General features: G+C 46.3%; 1 protein-coding gene across 1 annotated transcript in view; it reads right to left on the bottom strand.

Moving 5' to 3' along the window:
* Positions 1–13923, bottom strand: part of SNTB1 (syntrophin beta 1) — a 222810-nt gene extending 208887 nt beyond the window's left edge. Inside the window, exon 1 of the mRNA XM_039227227.1 lies at positions 13353–13923. Within this exon, the coding sequence (XP_039083158.1) occupies positions 13353–13905 (553 nt within the window). The 5' untranslated portion in view covers positions 13906–13923. The remainder of the gene's footprint in view (positions 1–13352) is intronic.
* Positions 13924–16847: the final 2924 nt, after the last annotated feature.

Here is a 16847-nt window from a genome sequence, read left to right as displayed (position 1 = left end):
CTAAAACTGATATATGAAGAAGTAGCAGTATAGGCATATTACTTTCAGTATTAGAATATATATTCCTATATATACTATGATTAGAAATATTCTAATATTTAAATATCATATACCTATACTGCTATTAAAATATTTTAATAAAATTATTAAATTAAGTTATTAATTAAAAATATATTCTAATATTCTGAAGGACAAGAGAGAAGGTATAGGGCAGGGTGGACATAGGAATGATATAAGCAGGGGCGCCTGGGTGGCTTAGTCGGTTAAGCGTCCGACTTTCGCTTGGGTCATGATCTCGCGGTTCGTGGGTTCGGGCCCCGCGTCAGGCTCTGTGCTGACTGCCAGCTCGGAGCCTGGAGCCTGTTTCAGTCTGTGACTCCCTCTCTCTCTGACCCTCCCCTGCTCACGCTCTCTCTCTCCTGGAAATAAATAAAATGTTAAAAAAAATTTTAAAAAAAAACGAATGATATAAGCATATGTTATTTTTTTGGTATATATTATTTTGATTTAAAGAAATTATTTTAAGTTTGTTTTTATTTATTTTGAGAGAGAGAAAGACAGTGAGTCAGGGAGGAGCAGAGAGTGAGGGAGACAGAATCCCAAGCGCACTCTGCCCTGTCAGTGCAGAACCCAATGTGGGGCTGGAACTCACAAACCATGAATTCATGACCTAAGCTGAAGTGAAGAGTCCAATGCTTAACTGACTGAGCCACCCAGGCACCCCTAGTTTAGATAAATTCTAAACGTGAAGTAGAGAACAGAGGACAATATATGGATATCGGAAGCAAAAAGAAAAATCATTTACTTTGGTTTTTATGGCAGATTAAAAACTTTCAGATGAAGGTATTTGAAATGCAGGGTCCCAAACAGCCAAGTAATTACCTATGTTTTAAACTTCACTTTGCTTAGATCACCCTATTGCACAAGTTACCTCTTCTGTGAAGCATTCCTTTCCACTCCAGGTTTCCTGAGTACCTTCAGATATTCCACAAGTTGTGCTACAGCGTTTATATTACTTATATATAAAAATTATTATTATAGAATATATTTGTAATGTATGTAAATGCAATTTATTACTCTATACCTGTCTCTCTCTGAACTGTTCTATTTCAGAAGAAAAGGAATTTCATCTCATCCCTCTAAAAAATCTATTGAAGATTTTTCCTTCAATCTACTGATAAGGTCCCCACCTTACAAACATTATCATAAAATTTATTCTAATAACTAATTATGTAACTATAATACCCCATATCTCATTGATCTAAACTGCCCATTTTTTTTTTCACATTTTATCATTTCTTATTTGGGGAATGTGCCTTAAAATCGCTGGAGGCCCAGATGGAAGCTGAATTCATGTAGACAGAATTTACAGCCACTCCTATCACTCATCAGGGGCCCTCCCAATCTGAAACCATGTTAAATTATCTGCCTAAGTATTTTTTTAACTCACATGGACACTGCATTCAGGCCTGCATATTTATTAGAACTGATTTACCATTCAAAATCTTAGCAGATACAATTTTGTCTGCCTTCTACCAGGACTAAATCCGATATGTGCGAGTTCCTTGTTGTCCCTTTCTGTGTGATGGGTTTATTTTTCACTTACCCTTGCCTTGAAGAGATAGCCCCTTATATCAAACCTTTAAGCAGGTATCCTATTAGACACCCCATCCTAAACATTATTTTTCTCTTTTCTGAGGGTAGAGATACAATGAAGTATCTTCCACTAGGTTGTCATGATTGTCATGGATTCCATGATATACAGTATTAAGTATAACTAAAGTTTAATGCTGGCTTGGTAACAGCTATGTAAGTATTTCACCTCTTTTTTTCTTTTTTATTTGAGAGAGAGAAAAATAATGCATGTGTGAGTGGGGAAGTGGGGTACAGGTAGAGAGAGAGAAAGAGAGAATCTTAAGCAGGCTCCATCCTCAGCACAGAAAGGCTGGATCCCACAACCCTGGGACCATGCCCTGAGCCGAAATCAAGAGTCAGACTCTCAACTGACTAAGCGACCCAGGCAGCCCCCACATTTCTAATAAAAGAAACTTTTGGGCCTCTTTTGGCCAGTAAGATCTCCACATCCCTATAAGCATGAGGCAATTTTTAAAAGAATTCTGAATTTTGCAGTGTAGGTTAAATCCTTACTTGCCCACTTTCCTTTTACAAAACACTTTTCTGCTTGTTCCTGCATGTCGGCATTTTAAGACAAAGTTCACATTTGCCCACCAAAACCCATAGCAGCCTACACCGTGGTTTGGTGGATGGGAGGCATGTGATGCTACTAAAAGTCATCAGTGAAATACACTCATGTGGGACCATCGTTCACCCCTACAAGACAAACCAACTGCCCTAGGCCATCAGGTGCATTCTTCAGTTCCCTAACACGGCAAGTCCCAAACTGTCCTTTGTATCCCCCCAAAGACTTTATACAACATATGACTGAACCATCATCTCATTCATGTGTGTAAAACCTCCATGTGCAAACAGTGCTTAGCTAAGCATGCAGCGTGACATGTTACACATGCTTAGTGCTTACTAGTTCCAGGCAATGAGCTAACCACTTTACATACATACTTACTCTACCCCTCCCAATAAACCTACTGATTAAGAAACTGAGACTTGTAGTTAAGTAACTTGCTCAAACTCACACAGCTACAAAGAGATAGAACAAGAATTTAAGCCCAGCCTGGGGAACTCCAAGGCCCTTCCTCTAAGCCACTGCATTCTACTGCTCTCCGAAAGAAATCGCAGTGAGAAGAAACAAGGCCAGTTTGAACAGCAAGCACACGAACTTGGTATGCCAACTTCAGTCACACTTAGCAACCAGTCAAGTTTGAGATGGAGCTTCCAATGTCTCTCAACACGCTGAGAATGACGGCTGAAATCACAGGAAGGAGAAGCAGTTTCAAAAGCACTGAGCTAAAGTATGGGTCATCATTTTAATTTCCATTATAACCACTATTAAGCATGAACTTCTCCACCTTCTCTATCCCACTTCGAGAGTGGGGTCATTTGCATGAGTCTGTTAGGACATTTACTTCATGGTCTGTGTTTCGTACTTTCTCTTAAGTCTCCATCTGTGGGCCAGAGCTAAAGGCAAGCTATTATTATAGATCAAAGCCAGTGAAGTAGGTAATGGGGTTTGGTATATAAAACTCTTAGTGGGGCGCCTGGGTGGCTTAGTCGGTTGAGCGTCCGACTTTCGCTTAGGTCATGATCTCGCGGTTCGTGGGTTCGAGCCCGACTGCCAGCTCAGAGCCTGGAGCCTGCTTCAGTCTGTGACTCCCTCTCTCTCTGACCCTCCCCTGCTCACGCTGTCTCTCTCTCTCTCCTAGAAATAAATAAAACATTAAAAAAAAATTATAAAACTCTTGGTATAAATACAGGGGAAACTCTGGCTTTTCTTTAACATTACCTGCTTTGAAATGCATCATTTGAAATAGAATTCTTAGTAGGCCAGAGAATTCTAGCTGCCAGAGAATAATTTCCCTTCACCAAAGAGACCAGTGGTAGCTTCAGTTAGATGCCTTTCACAAATGCAGAGCCATGTGCAGTGAGTTATTTTTAATACGTACTCCATGGGGTGAGGGCTACAAGACACGGAGGAACATGAAGAACATTCCCTACCATGGCAGGAATACGTAATTGAAGGACCACTCTGATCAGCTTCCTGGTAAGGAATATGGTCTCAATTCTCAGTCTGATACATAAGCTTTAAAAAAGAAACAATTAAAATATCTAAGCAGACAGTTTTCATCTCCCTAGGTAGAAAGTGTTCTTAACATATTCAGACTTGCAGGTCCCTGAGCCACAGGGGAGCAAAGGAAAGGTGGTTATAAATATAACATTAAAAGGATAATTACATTTTCCAATAACTTTTAAAACCATGTCTGGCTCCTCTTTTGTCTTTCAAGCCTGGTCTATGTCAAGTAAGTGCTTCCCAGCTCTATAAAGTGACTTCTATAATTCTTCTCTGCAGACCAAGGGATAGTTTTCATTGCAAGATACCAAATGTGTACCATCACCACAGTCCAGCAGCATTAGTGCGATAGGATGGGAGTCATCAGAGAAGGTCACTAAGCCCCCAAAGTACTTTCCCTCTCCCCTTCCTTCTTACCTTGCCGTCTGTCCTTCCCTTCTCTTTCCCTTACTCCCCCACTCACTCTCGCCTTCCCTTCTTTCTCCCTTCTGTCTGTCCTTCTATTTTTTCCTTCCTAAGACACTTTAAAATCAGCCTAATGTGTGCCAGGTACTATCTTATATATGCTGGGGTAAAAATCACACCATTTGTATGACTAATCTCAAGAACTTTTACAATCATCCTCAAATGCCCTACTTCCTTAATAACTGTCAACTCCTTGAAATCAGAGGCCATGCCTTATACCTCGAAGACTTCATTCTGTCCACTGTACAATGTTTTGACTTTGTGCAGTATGCAGTAGGAAGAGCTTGATGGGTGTTAGATAATCTGATGTCCAGCTCCCTCAACTACAAGGTAACCTCAGGCCCGTCACCTCATCTCTGGCGCCTCCATTTCCTCCTGTACAAAAAAGGATCATGAGACCAGTCCAATGATTCACAAAGGGTTGACCTGGTGACAAAATCATGATGTGAGTGAAGTCACCTTAAAAAACCTAAGCCTTGCTGGGGAAGGTGCCCCTAAGCATAACTCAGGGTGAAGTGTCTGAACACTGGTGCTGCCGGGTGGGCACATGAAGTTGGGTCATGTCACCAGAGCCTTGCCCGCCTTACACTAGAAGCATGGCTCTGGAGAATTATCTTCTTGAAATGTGAAACTCAGCATGACATTTTCCTACTTACAACCCTTCACCCTGAGAATGAAATCCAACTCTATAATAAGGCCTGGAAGCCTTGATTCCTGCTCAATTCTCTGGTCTTTTTTTCTTCTTGCCCCTTAACAAGGTCCGAAGGCTGTTCCTCCCACCTACTGACATGGAGTGACAGCTGACAGCCAAGCTCTTTGTTGGGCTGCCTTGTGACTTTTGCCTTCCACAGCCCAGCAAAAGAATGGGCCAGATATTCTTTCTAAAACTTTTTTTTTAATTTTTTAATGTTATTTTTTTCCGAGAGAGAGAGAGAGAGACAGCATGAGCAGGGGAGGGTCAGACAGAGAGGGAGACAGACTCTGAAGCAGGCTCCAGGCTCTGAGCTAGCTGTCAGCACAGAGCCCGATGCGGGGCTCGAACCCACAAACTGTGAGATCATGACCTGAGCTGAAGTCAGTCACTTAACCGACTGAGCCACCCAGGTGCCCCAAGATGCCCTTCCCATAGGCTACCACAGCATTCCATGAGGCCTTTGGTGTAGCACTTTCTACTCCATCCTGTAGCTGCCTGCATGGTGCCCGTCGGCATCTGTCACCATAATGTTCCCTGAGGACAATGCCCTAGTGGTATCACATGGAAGATACTCAATAAGTTATCTGTTAAATGGGTAAATAAATGAATAAGTGAGGAATTCCTTTGCAGTGTGACAGGACATGATCCTTTACATGATTGACGATATTCTTGAAGTGCTACCTGGCAACTCTACCATTACAACTTCAGCAAACCAGATGTAATAGGCAGAAAAATGCCCCCTACTCCCACCCCCAAGATGCCCACATCCTAGTTTCCAGATCCCAACCATATGTTACCTTGCATGTCAGAGAGGAATTGGGGTTGCAAACTGAATTAAGATTGATAATTGGGGAAATTATAATGTAAAATACATCTAAAATAGGGAAATTATCCTGGATTATCTTAGTGTGACCATGGTAGTCACATCCTTAAAAATGCAAGGAGACAGAATGGATGTTGGACTGTTTCAGTGTGAGAAAGATTCAAGTTGCTACCAGGCTTTAAAATGTAAAGGAGCCATGAGCTACAGCATTTGAGTGGTCTCTAGAAGCTTCTGGAAAAAGCAATGGGACAGATTCTCTTTTAGGGCCTCCAGAAAGGAATTCAGCACTGTGGACACCCTGATTTTAGCTCACTGAGATCTGCATCAGACTTCTGACTTTAAAAAACTGTAAGATAAGATATTTGTCTTTTGATTTATTAAAGTTTTGGGCAATGTGTTATAGTAGGAATAGAAAACTAATACACCAGACAAGAAAGTAGAAGACCTAAACAGGACGAATCATGAGAACTCTTGGAGCTTTACTCTCTTTTTTATTCTCATTCATTCATTCATTCATTCATTTATATTTATTTATTTTTGAGAGGCAGAGAGAGAAAGATCACATGCATGCACACAAGCAGGGGAGGGGCAGAGGAAGAGGGAGAGAGAGAGAGAGTCTTAGGCAGGCTCCACACTCCATGCAGAGCCCCACACGGGGCTCAATCTCACAACTCTGAGATCATGACCAGAGATCACGACCTGAGCCCAAATCAAGAGTCTGACACTTAACCAGCTGCACCACCAAGGAGCTTCACTCTCCTCATCAACAGAGGATAAGCCTCCCTAATGTATTCATCGCCTGAGGCTGCCTATGAAGATCCAAAGCTATTGCTCTAGCATCAGCATTTATTCCCTGCTTCTGTGGCAAGTGGCTTACATGGTTTGTGCCTCAGTTTTGTCTCTATAAAGTAGACTAATCATACTGAGTTGCCGTGAGAATCCAGTGATTTAGCCCATGTAAAGTGCTTAGAACAGCAGCTGGCATCATGCAAATATTATCGAAGGGTTAGCTCTTACTACACATGCGAAGAGGCTGCAGAAAGTTAGGCACTGGATGCCCAGCAGGGCCTATGTTCCAAGACTCCCAGAGGATTCCGGAAACCAAAACCTGTACTGAACCTTATTATTTTTTTCTCCTATTCGTACACACCTAGGATAAATTTGAATTTGTAAATTAGGCACAGTAAGAGATTAACAACAATAACTAATAATAAAATAGAACGATTATATCAATCACTATCATAAAAGCTATGTGAATGTGGCCTTTCTCTCTCTCAAAGTATCTTACTGTCCTCTACTTCCCCTTCCTGTAATGAAGGGAAATGACAACATGCCTATGTGATGAGATGAAGTGAGGTGAATGACGCATGCATTGTCACACAGCGTTAGGCTACTGCTGACCCTCTGACACTATGTCAGAGGAAGGTCATCTTCTTTCAGGCCGTGGTGAACACTGGGAAACTGAAACCATGGGAAGCAAAACCCAGGATAAGGGGACTACTGTATAAAGTGGTAAGGCAGAATCAGTATTCTTTTTTTTTTTTTTTTAATGTTTATTTATTTTTTGAGAGAGAGAGAGAGACAGAGTGGGAGCAGGGAAGGGGCAGAAAGAGAGGGAGACACAGAATCCGAAGCAGGCTCCAGGCTCCGAGCTGTTAGCACAGAGTCCGACGCGGAGCCCCGAACTCATCATGAACAGTGAAATCATGACCTGAGCCAAAGTCAGACGCTTAACCGACTGAGCCACCCAGGCGCCCCCAGAACCAGTATTCTTATAGAATGTTCTCAAGAGAGTGGAGGGTCAAAATAGCCCTTCTCATATATTTATGGAGGCATTTTACGGGTCACGGGGAGGGGCAGTTGCACACTCCTAGCATTTAATGACAGGAGCCAACGACGTTACACATCTTGCAACATCTGAGGCAGCCCTTCATGGTGCAAGATTTTTCCAGATCCCAAATGACACCACACACCCCTCGCCATCTTCAGTTTGTAGCTGTTCATTGATGCTGATTTTACATTCAGGTACTTGTATCTACCTCCTTCATTCAGTCCTCTGCTGTAGTTGTACTATGCGTTTATCAATTGAAACTTTTTTTCAAAATAATTTACTCACCAGGCTCAGTCGGTTAAATGTCCAACTTCGGCTCAGGTCATGATCTGTCAGTTCCTGAGTTTGAGGAGTTTGAGCCTCACTTCAGACTCTCTGCTGTCAGCATAGCACTCTCTCTGTGTCTGTCCTGCCTCCACTCTCTCTCTCAGTCTCTCTCAAAATAAATAAATAAACTTTTAAAAATTTACTCATTTCTCCATTTTATTAATGTTAATAATAAAATAATAATGGGGCATTGTTGATTTTTAAATTTAAACTACAGTTAGATCTCATTATTTATGAAATTCATTTCGTAAAAATAAAAGTGGTGTTAGAAAGATCTGTTATTAAAAGTGTGTTGGGTCTGAATTTATAGGATGTGAAGCGAAATAATGTTTAGGGATGCCTTGACCTAGCTCCCTAGCTTCCCAATGAAGAAAATCCAGCCTAACAAGTTAAAGCATCTTGTGAAAAGAGTAACTGTTAGTTAAAATATAAGAGCCCAAGTTTCAAGAGTCTAATTCCAGAGGTCTTGGGTAACCTTTAAGAATCTCTACATCCTAAATAAAGTAAGAGTCTTTAAAGTTCAAATTCTTGTCCAATCCTGAAATTTCATGCCAACAAAACCATTGCCTCTGCCTTGTACCCCGTCTCTCCGTCCTGCCATCCCCACTTCTACCACTAAAGGAAGTGACTGTGCAAGTGACATTGTAGATGATCTCAACAGCCAAGCATTCCTGGGTTCAGTACTGGGGCAGGAGCTGTAACGGACAAGGTTCATGTCAACAACAGTCGCTGAACTTCTCTGAGTTTCCACCTCTTCTTGTCCAGTTCTTTTTTTTTTTTAATGTTTTATTTATTTCTAGGAGAGAGAGAGACAGCGTGAGCAGGGGAGGGTCAGAGAGAGAGGGAGTCACAGACTGAAACAGGCTCCAGGCTCTGAGCTGGCAGTCAGCACAGAGCCCGACGCGGGGCTCGAACCCACGAACCGCGAGGTCATGACCTAAGTGAAAGTCGGACGCTTAACCGACTAAGCCACCCAGGCGCCCCCGTCCAGTTCTGATGGATATCTTTTGGCCTCAGATATGATTCTGTTCATCCCCCCCCATCTCCTCCTTCCATACCCCAATATGAGTCTTCCAGAACATTCTGTGCTCATTAGTCTGGGCAAAGTTATGGAGAAACTTTCATTTACAAAAATATTGATAGATTCCAAATTACTATTTTGCTACTGATCTCAGGGCAAAAAAATTCATCCCTCCCCTGACGTAGAACTAAATATCCACCAAGGGTATGTATGCAGCTGGGCCCTGCCCAACTCCACAGGGGACAATTCACATTGCATGCTATGTGCATTGTGCCCCCTGGGGTTATGGGGTTTAATATCTGCAGAGCTGAATGCAAGGTCCCTGCTTTTACTCCCTAAAATGGGAAATGAGTTCATAATGTGAAGATATCTGATCTTAACTTTGATGAATATTTGGTTAAACACTGACTTAGCTGGAACAGTTTATTCACTTTTTATTTTCAGTTTGAATTACAATTTAGTTTCCTTGCTGGCCAGGTGTTCAATGATAGAGGCCCTGCCTTGTTGTGAAGTTGGGCCATACACTTGGTGCATTAAGGTTTTTAGACTCAATCCTCTTTTCTGTCCCTCCCTTTTGAGTAGCCCACACAATAGTTTTTCCTGCTCAAGGCTGGGCCAAGCACTTCGGCATATTTGAGTTGTGAAGAAGATCTTGAGCCCAATAACTGAGGAACTTCAACTAACTTAAGTATATAGTTGAAGGAGAAGTGCAGAGTATCAATTTCCCCTAGAAGTTACAGGTATGAGCTTTTTTTTTAAGTTTTTATTTATTTTTGAGAGAGCGAGAGACACACAGAGTGCAAGCAGGGGAGGGGCAGAGAGCGATGAAGACACAGAATCCGAGGCAGACTCCAGGCTCTAAGCTGCTACCCGATGCAGGGCTTGAATCCACGAGCTGTGAGATCATGACCTGAGCTGAAGTTGGACATTTAACTGACTTAACCACCAAGAGCCCCTGTATGAGCTTTTAAGTGAGACAGACCTGGAGGGTTCCTAGCTACATTACTTTAAGCAAAAAGCCCACTGGCAATAAACTTGTTTCCTCATCAGTAAAACGAACAAGTACTAGCCTCAAAGAGTTACTAAAGCATAACAAACAAATCGAAGTAAAGCGTGGAACATCTAAGTGATCACCAAATGTTAGTGATTGTAATGATTCCCTTCCCGCAGAGGAATGATCTCCTACCATTACAGTTTTGTAATAAAAAAACAAAAAAACAAAAGGGAAACTAAAAGTAAGAAATATAAAGTCTAGTACAGTGTGAGGAAAGGACTATCCCTTAGGAGGGGCAATTTCATCTTCATTTCATGTAATGGTAACATAACTAATCACAGCAGCCATTTGATACATGTCTTTTCTTTCTTTTACTCCCTGATTTCTCTTCCATGCAATAGCCCTGTAAAGTAAGAAGGTCCAGCCGAGTCTCTTTATTCCCTTTTTTTCGGAAGACATTGAGGCTCAAGAAGTTTAATTCTGTGGCAGATTCTACAACTGAGATGCAGGGATTGAAACTTGGGTTTCAGCATTTCATTAAAGTGTTTCACTAGCAGCAGTAGTGACTCTCCACTAGGGGGCGCATGTCATATAATGGGGTGAATATTGGCTGAAGTAATCTCCATCAACAGGCTCAAAAAACCAAACCAAAAAAAAAAAGCAATCTAAACAAAAAACTGTGTATTTTCCACATGAACGCATCTTTAAATTTTTTTAATGTGTTTTATTTCTTTCTAGGAGGGAGAGAGAGAGAGAGAGAGAGAGAGACAGCGTGAGCAGGGGAGGGTCAGAGAGAGAGGGAGTCACAGACTGAAGCAGGCTCCAGGCTCTGAGCTGGCAGTCAGCACAGAGCCCGACGCGGGGCTCGAACCCACGAACCGCGAGATCATGACCTAAGCGAAAGTCGGACGCTCAACCGACTAAGCCACCCAGGCGCCCCTGAACGTATCTTTAAAACATCTCCCTAAACCTCCCGTCTGAGCCGATTACATCTGCAAAGCCATTCCTCTGTAAAAATTCTGCGATCAAGACTGCATTTCAGGATACGGACAACTAGATATGTGATTTTTTTTTTTAATATTTTTATTTATTTCTAGGAGAGAGAGAGAGACAGCGCGAGCAGGGGAGGGTCAGAGAGAGAGGGAGATACAGACTCCGAAATAGGCTCCAAGCTCTGAGCTGGCAGTCAGCACAGAGCCCAACGCGGGGCTCGAACCCACGAACCGCGAGATCATGACCTAAGCGAAAGTCGGACGCTTAACCGACTAAGCCACCCAGGCGCCCCTAGATATGTGATTTTTAAAAGCCTTTCTGGTGGCTCTGATTAGCCCCTTCAGTTGGTAACGCATGCGCTAGTCCAAGTTAAAAAAGAAAGGGTGTGTGATATTTGCCTTGATGGTATATGATCACACCCACTGCACTTAGGACCAACGCATTGACTCAGAACAAGAGACATTGTTTGGGGGGGGGGGGGCGCCACTTGCTTCTCTTAATTGCGGCTAATCTCTAAGAACTCAGGCAGGGAATAAAGTTGCTGCCCAAAGCCCAAAGCCCAGGTGGTTCACGTCTGGGAGGCCCACAGGCCTTCCCCCAGAGGTCTTGCCTGCAACACAGGACACGGCATGTTGCAAGAATGTCACATTAGAGGTTTTCACAAAACTCACTCTTCAGTTGCTGCAGCCAGAAAGTCACATAACCGCTTGATTCTTTTTAAGTTTATTTTCAACTGCAGAGAGTCACCTTTCCTTCCTCTTTCTGGGTGAGAGATATTTTTCGTCTCTTTGCTAAGTCATTATTCATTAAATGGAAACCAAGGAGAAGAAGAGACATAATGAAGGGCAGTGCTTGGAAATAGAAATGACCTGTCTTTTGTCCCCCCTGATAGTTTATAGTAAATATTGCAAGCTGAGCAAGTGTCCAGTGGTTTATAGTCCAAACTACACTTGCCCCAGATCCCACTTGCCGCTTGTCACACAAACCAGCACACACTTGAGTCAAGAAAACTTTTTTCTGCTTACTTATGTTAATCATCAAGCCAAAGCAAATAGCCTTCCACTTTTCTGGATCCAGGGTAGCAATTAAATATGAAGACATCACAAATCCTCTAGATAAATAAAGGTGGGGGTGGGGGACCCCTCTGGATTCTAGGCAGGAGGCAGACTATCATGCACCAGACAGTTGCATCAGCTGTCACATGTAACAAAGCTGGTTTCTCAACTTTGAACTTTCTCAGTTTCACACAGCAGCACCACATCTGGTGAGCAGGAAATTGACTTGAGTCCTTAATTTAGGATTTAAATCAACCACCAGTTTACAAGGTCTGGGTTGAAACACTCTGTTTCCGTGGCTATGGGTTCATTTATTTATTCACTTTGCTTGCAGATCATTGAGCACCTAAACTCAAGGGAGATGACCCGTAACTAAATAAAAGACCCCAGACAACTCAATCTACAGTGAGAGGAAGGCTGGGTAAATAGATAAAAATAATTGCATAATATTTGTGCTAAGAGAGGTATGAACAAAGCACGCCATGGGACAGAGAGGCAGTTACCAAGTAAGAAACACAGATGTAGTGGGGAAGGAAAATGATTATCCACTTAATACCCTCTGCGCTTCTGCCCCTCCTAACAGCACATAACCCCAAAAGGGCACAGTAACTAGTAACAGGGCTACCTATTCCATTCACTTGAAAAACTAGGGCATTGGGCTCATAGGATCTCAAGAGAGTCGTGTCTAAGAAGCCTCACACTCAGGAGAAACTGTTCACAAATGCAAAATTGTTTCCACACCACTCAGGAAAAATCCCGGGAAAATGCAAGCAGAAAAACTGCCTCCCCAGCCCTCCACCCGGAGCAGCCTGGAATCCAGACTGACCGGCCAAACACCTGGCACCAGAAGGGAACTTGTGCACAAAGCCGCAACACACTCCCTGGCCCTTGGCACCACTCCCCAGCGGGAGCCCGGCTTCCAGTCTGCAAGGAGGGAAGTCCGGAAGGGTGATGGGGTTTTAGCATTCAAACACTGCCCCTCCTCTCAGTCCTCTTTAGGACGGAACCCTCTTAACCGGATCGCCCAGGCTCCTGAGGAGAACACGGTGCAAAGCAGAACTCGCAGAGTCGCTACTGTTGAGCGAGCTCTCGCCGGAGCGTACGGGGCTGCCCTTCATTCCCAGTTCCGCGTCCCAGCCCCTACGTACGCTACACTTGGATTATCCGCGGGTTAGAATGAGACACCGTGCACTAAGCACTAAGCCCCTGTGCCTGCCACGTAGCTCAAGAGGCCCCGCTCGCCTTGCCTTTCCACACACCCCTGCTGGGTCCAAGCCTGCGAGGGCTCTGGGGTGGCGACAAGCGGCCCCCAGGTGGGGTAAAGTTGTCCAAACTCCCCGCCGCCCCCAGTCGCCGGGCCCCCGGGCTGCGCCCGCACGTGGGTGAGAGTGAGGGTGCGCAGGGAGGGGGGGTGTGTGCGCTGCCCGCGCGGCGTTAACCCCTTACCTTCCAGCAGCACCTCCTTGCCAGCGCGCTTCAGCGCCTGCACCGCCTCGTCGTGGGTGGCGTCCCGCAGATCGGCCCCGTTCACCGACAGGATGGCGTCGCCCACGTACAGGGCTTGGGTCTGGTCCGCCGCCAGCCCCTTGAAGATCTTGCTGATGAGGATGGGCATCTTGTTCTCCTTGCCCCCCTTGATGCTGATGCCCAGCCCGCCCAGCTCCTGCTTCAGCACCTTCACGCCACGCTTCTGGTTGGAGACGGACTCGGGCACCTGCTCCGGCAGGTCGGTGAAGGCGGTGCGGACCCCGGCGGGCGAGTCCGGGGGCTGCGTGCCGCCGGCGCCCCTGCAGAACGAGCCATTGGTGGCGGTCCCGAGGCCGTTGTACGCCGCGGCGCTCTCCTCGCAGCTCAGCACCAGGGCGTCCTCGCTCAAGTTCACCAGAACTTTGTGCCAGCGATCCCGCACCAAAACTTCCAGCAGCCCGCTCCGCTGCGCCCGGCCGCCTCCCCCGCCGCTCGGCCCCGCCGCCGCCGCCGCCGCCGCCGCTACCGCCATCTTTCCGGCATTCTTAAAATGCCATGTGATTGCCAAAGGGGGGAAAAGTGGGGACGGGCTGCGGGGGAGGCCGCGGGCCCGGGGAGCGAGGAGCGCGCGCCGCGCGGGGAGGAGGCCGCGCGCGGGACGCCGCTCCGGGAGTTCGCACGCGCCCCCGGCGCGAGTTGGCAGCCGCAGCCCGGCCGGGCCCCCCTCGCCGGATCCTGGGCGGGGTGGAGCGACCTAAAAGAAGGAGAGACAGGAACAGGGGAGGGGACAAAAGCCAGCTGCCAGGCGCAAAAGCCCCAGCCGAGGGGAGCCGCGGAGCAGCTCGGCGCCGGGGGTGTCGCTGGGAGGCGGCGCGCGGGCGGGGAAGGGCGGGGACCCGCCGCCCCGCGGACGCTCACCTGTTCAGCCGCAGCCGCCTCGCCCTCGCGCCGCTCGCCGGCTCAGACCCCCGCCGCCCGGCTCCACCGAGCGCTGAGCGCTCGGCGCCGCAGGGACAGCTTCGCCGCTCCCGCTCCCCGACCCCGCCCAGCCCGCACCTCCCCTCCCTGCCCTCTCCACCGCCGCCCGCGCCCCACCTCTGCTGGGACCGCGCGTCCTGCCGAGGTCCCCGCACGCGACGCTCCTGCCCCCCCCACCCCTTTCCCTTCCCAAACCCCGCTGCATTGTCCCTGAGTCCTAATCCCAGCTCTGTCTCCATCCACGTCTTCCGCGAACCCGGGCTTGGCTTCTCCTGCCGAGTTCTTACCGGTCTCTGCCTGGCGCAGGGACTCTCAGGTAGACTCAGAAGGACGCCCTGGGTTCTCGGAGATTTAAGAGGGAAGGCTGTCCCAAAAACTCAGAATGAGACGTCAGCATAACCCGAGTGCCCAAAACTTCCTCTCTTGAAATGCAGGACATCTTTCTGCCAGATCTCTGGAGAAGTGCCTGTGCTGGCGGGGGTTCTCAGCAGGTCACCACTGCCTGCCCCGGACCCCGGGAACAAATGCCTTCCCAGCTTTAACACCTATCTGCCCTATGCTTCCGACCCATCTTTTCTCCCCCAGTGCTGTCCCCAATGCTTCCCTGGGACTTTCTCTTTCTCCCCAAGATCCAATATCAGAAGTTCACCGTTTGAGAACTCCGTTTCAATGGCACTGAAAAGTGCCTTTACGAGTTGCTTGTTTGGAGCTCAGGCTGCGTTTTCCCAGGGGAACGATAGATGTTATAATTGTTGGTTACCTTCCCAGGCCAATCCGGGAATGCCAACACAGCCCCTGCCGTAGCTAAACCTCCCCGAGTCCTGATCTTTGAACCTCTCAGGTTTCCCTCCTCAACCATAATCAGGTGCCATGGCCCTCCCCAAGGGTTTTAAGTCTCTCATGTATCCCTTCCCATTTTCTACCTCTCTCCCCTCTGTCCAAAATAAAAATAAAACAAAGCTCACAAATTTGCTTATTCCTAAAGGTAAACCCAACCCAGCAAGATGTCAGGAGGAAGGAAATCTTGTCAAACACATCCCCATCGATGTCTATCACCACTGACATTATCGAACATGCTCTAACCCTTCTAGAATGACCCACATTTTTAGTTGACAATGCTTTCAAACCCAGACAATCCCTAAATGGTAGCTGGAGTTCCAGACAGGGTCCCAGAATGAAATGAAAACATTTGGACTTCTTTTGAGAAGTCACTGCAAGTAGGTCAGCAAGGACCCTCGGATTAATGCTTCTTCTTGCAGCTCCCTCCTTTCCTACATTTTTAATCCACCAGTTTTCTATAAGATCTTTGTTCTTTCATGTAAAGGTACCCACGGCAGGGAGAGCAGCCACAGGATCAGAGAGGAAGCCCGTTCAGGTCTACCACTGTGGGGTGGGAAAAACAGATGGGATTGCCCTCTGCGTCAGAGCTGAGGATTCACTCATGTCACTCTTCAGAGAAATCAGAGCACAAGTGTCTATGTAATAACCCCAAAACACTACAGAGGAGATAGGCACCGGAACACCAGTGTGATGACTTAGACATCAAAACTGATCTGCCTGCCCCCAGACCCAAATCCTCCATTCCCACAATGTCTACATCTTGCCTCGGTGGTCAGGCAAGGCGGGAGGCCCAGGCACAACTAGAAGTAACATATTCACTTGCCATAAGATACCACAGGCTCTGGAATGGCAATTTCTCAGAATCTCAGTGACAAGCACATTTCTTCTATGTAAGCAAACCTACGTGGGTAGCATTAGCTTGTTGAAAGTGGCATCAGAAGGAGAGGAGACAAATATTTAACGTCATCAGGACTGAGACATGCATGTGACTTTGTCAGTGGAACTGTAACAACAGCCCCTATTCTACATGCCTTACACATACTAATTCTCCCAGCAATTCTCTGGGATCCATACTCCTATCGTCACTCCCACTTCACAGCTGGAAAAGTAGGGATCAGTTTTAATAACTTTCCTGGGGCATGTAGCTAGTAAGTGGCAGCCAGGATTTGAAGCCAGATAGGCTGAGTCTGGACTCTTAACCCCTGTCCTACACTCTGCTGAAGATCCTTGGAGCCTGTTAGCGACAGCATTAATCCTACAGTGAGACCAGCTCTCTTGCTGGGAGGGAGCGCCCAGACGGCCTGGTTACGGAAGGGTAGAGCCAGCCCCTGCCTCTGGCCTGTCCCTCTCTCCTAGGTTAGAGAGCACTCTGCCCTCCCCTAACTGACACTTTTTAAAAATTATTATTTTAGACCTGTTACTATGTTGAAACTGGTGACTGTTGTGGTCTTACAGGCCAAGATGTCCTAACTTAACCCTCAGATAGCTTCGCATCTCTGGCCTCTGATTAGTAATGCTGATTCTCAACGGTAAACCTTATTTACCTCATTTCTTAGTTCTTGGAGGGACTTGGAGGTGGTGCACTGTAGTCCTTTAATTCTTGCAGTTAGGACAGATTATCCCTTCCCAGGTCTCCTTTTTTTTTTTTTTTCTTTT

Source organism: Hyaena hyaena, unplaced genomic scaffold (genome assembly GCF_003009895.1).
Source record: "Hyaena hyaena isolate Hyena2069 unplaced genomic scaffold, ASM300989v1 scaffold_26, whole genome shotgun sequence".
NCBI classification, from domain to species: domain Eukaryota; kingdom Metazoa; phylum Chordata; class Mammalia; order Carnivora; family Hyaenidae; genus Hyaena; species Hyaena hyaena.
The sequence above is the reverse complement of the archived record's forward strand: the minus strand, read 5'-3'. Positions and strand labels throughout refer to the sequence as shown.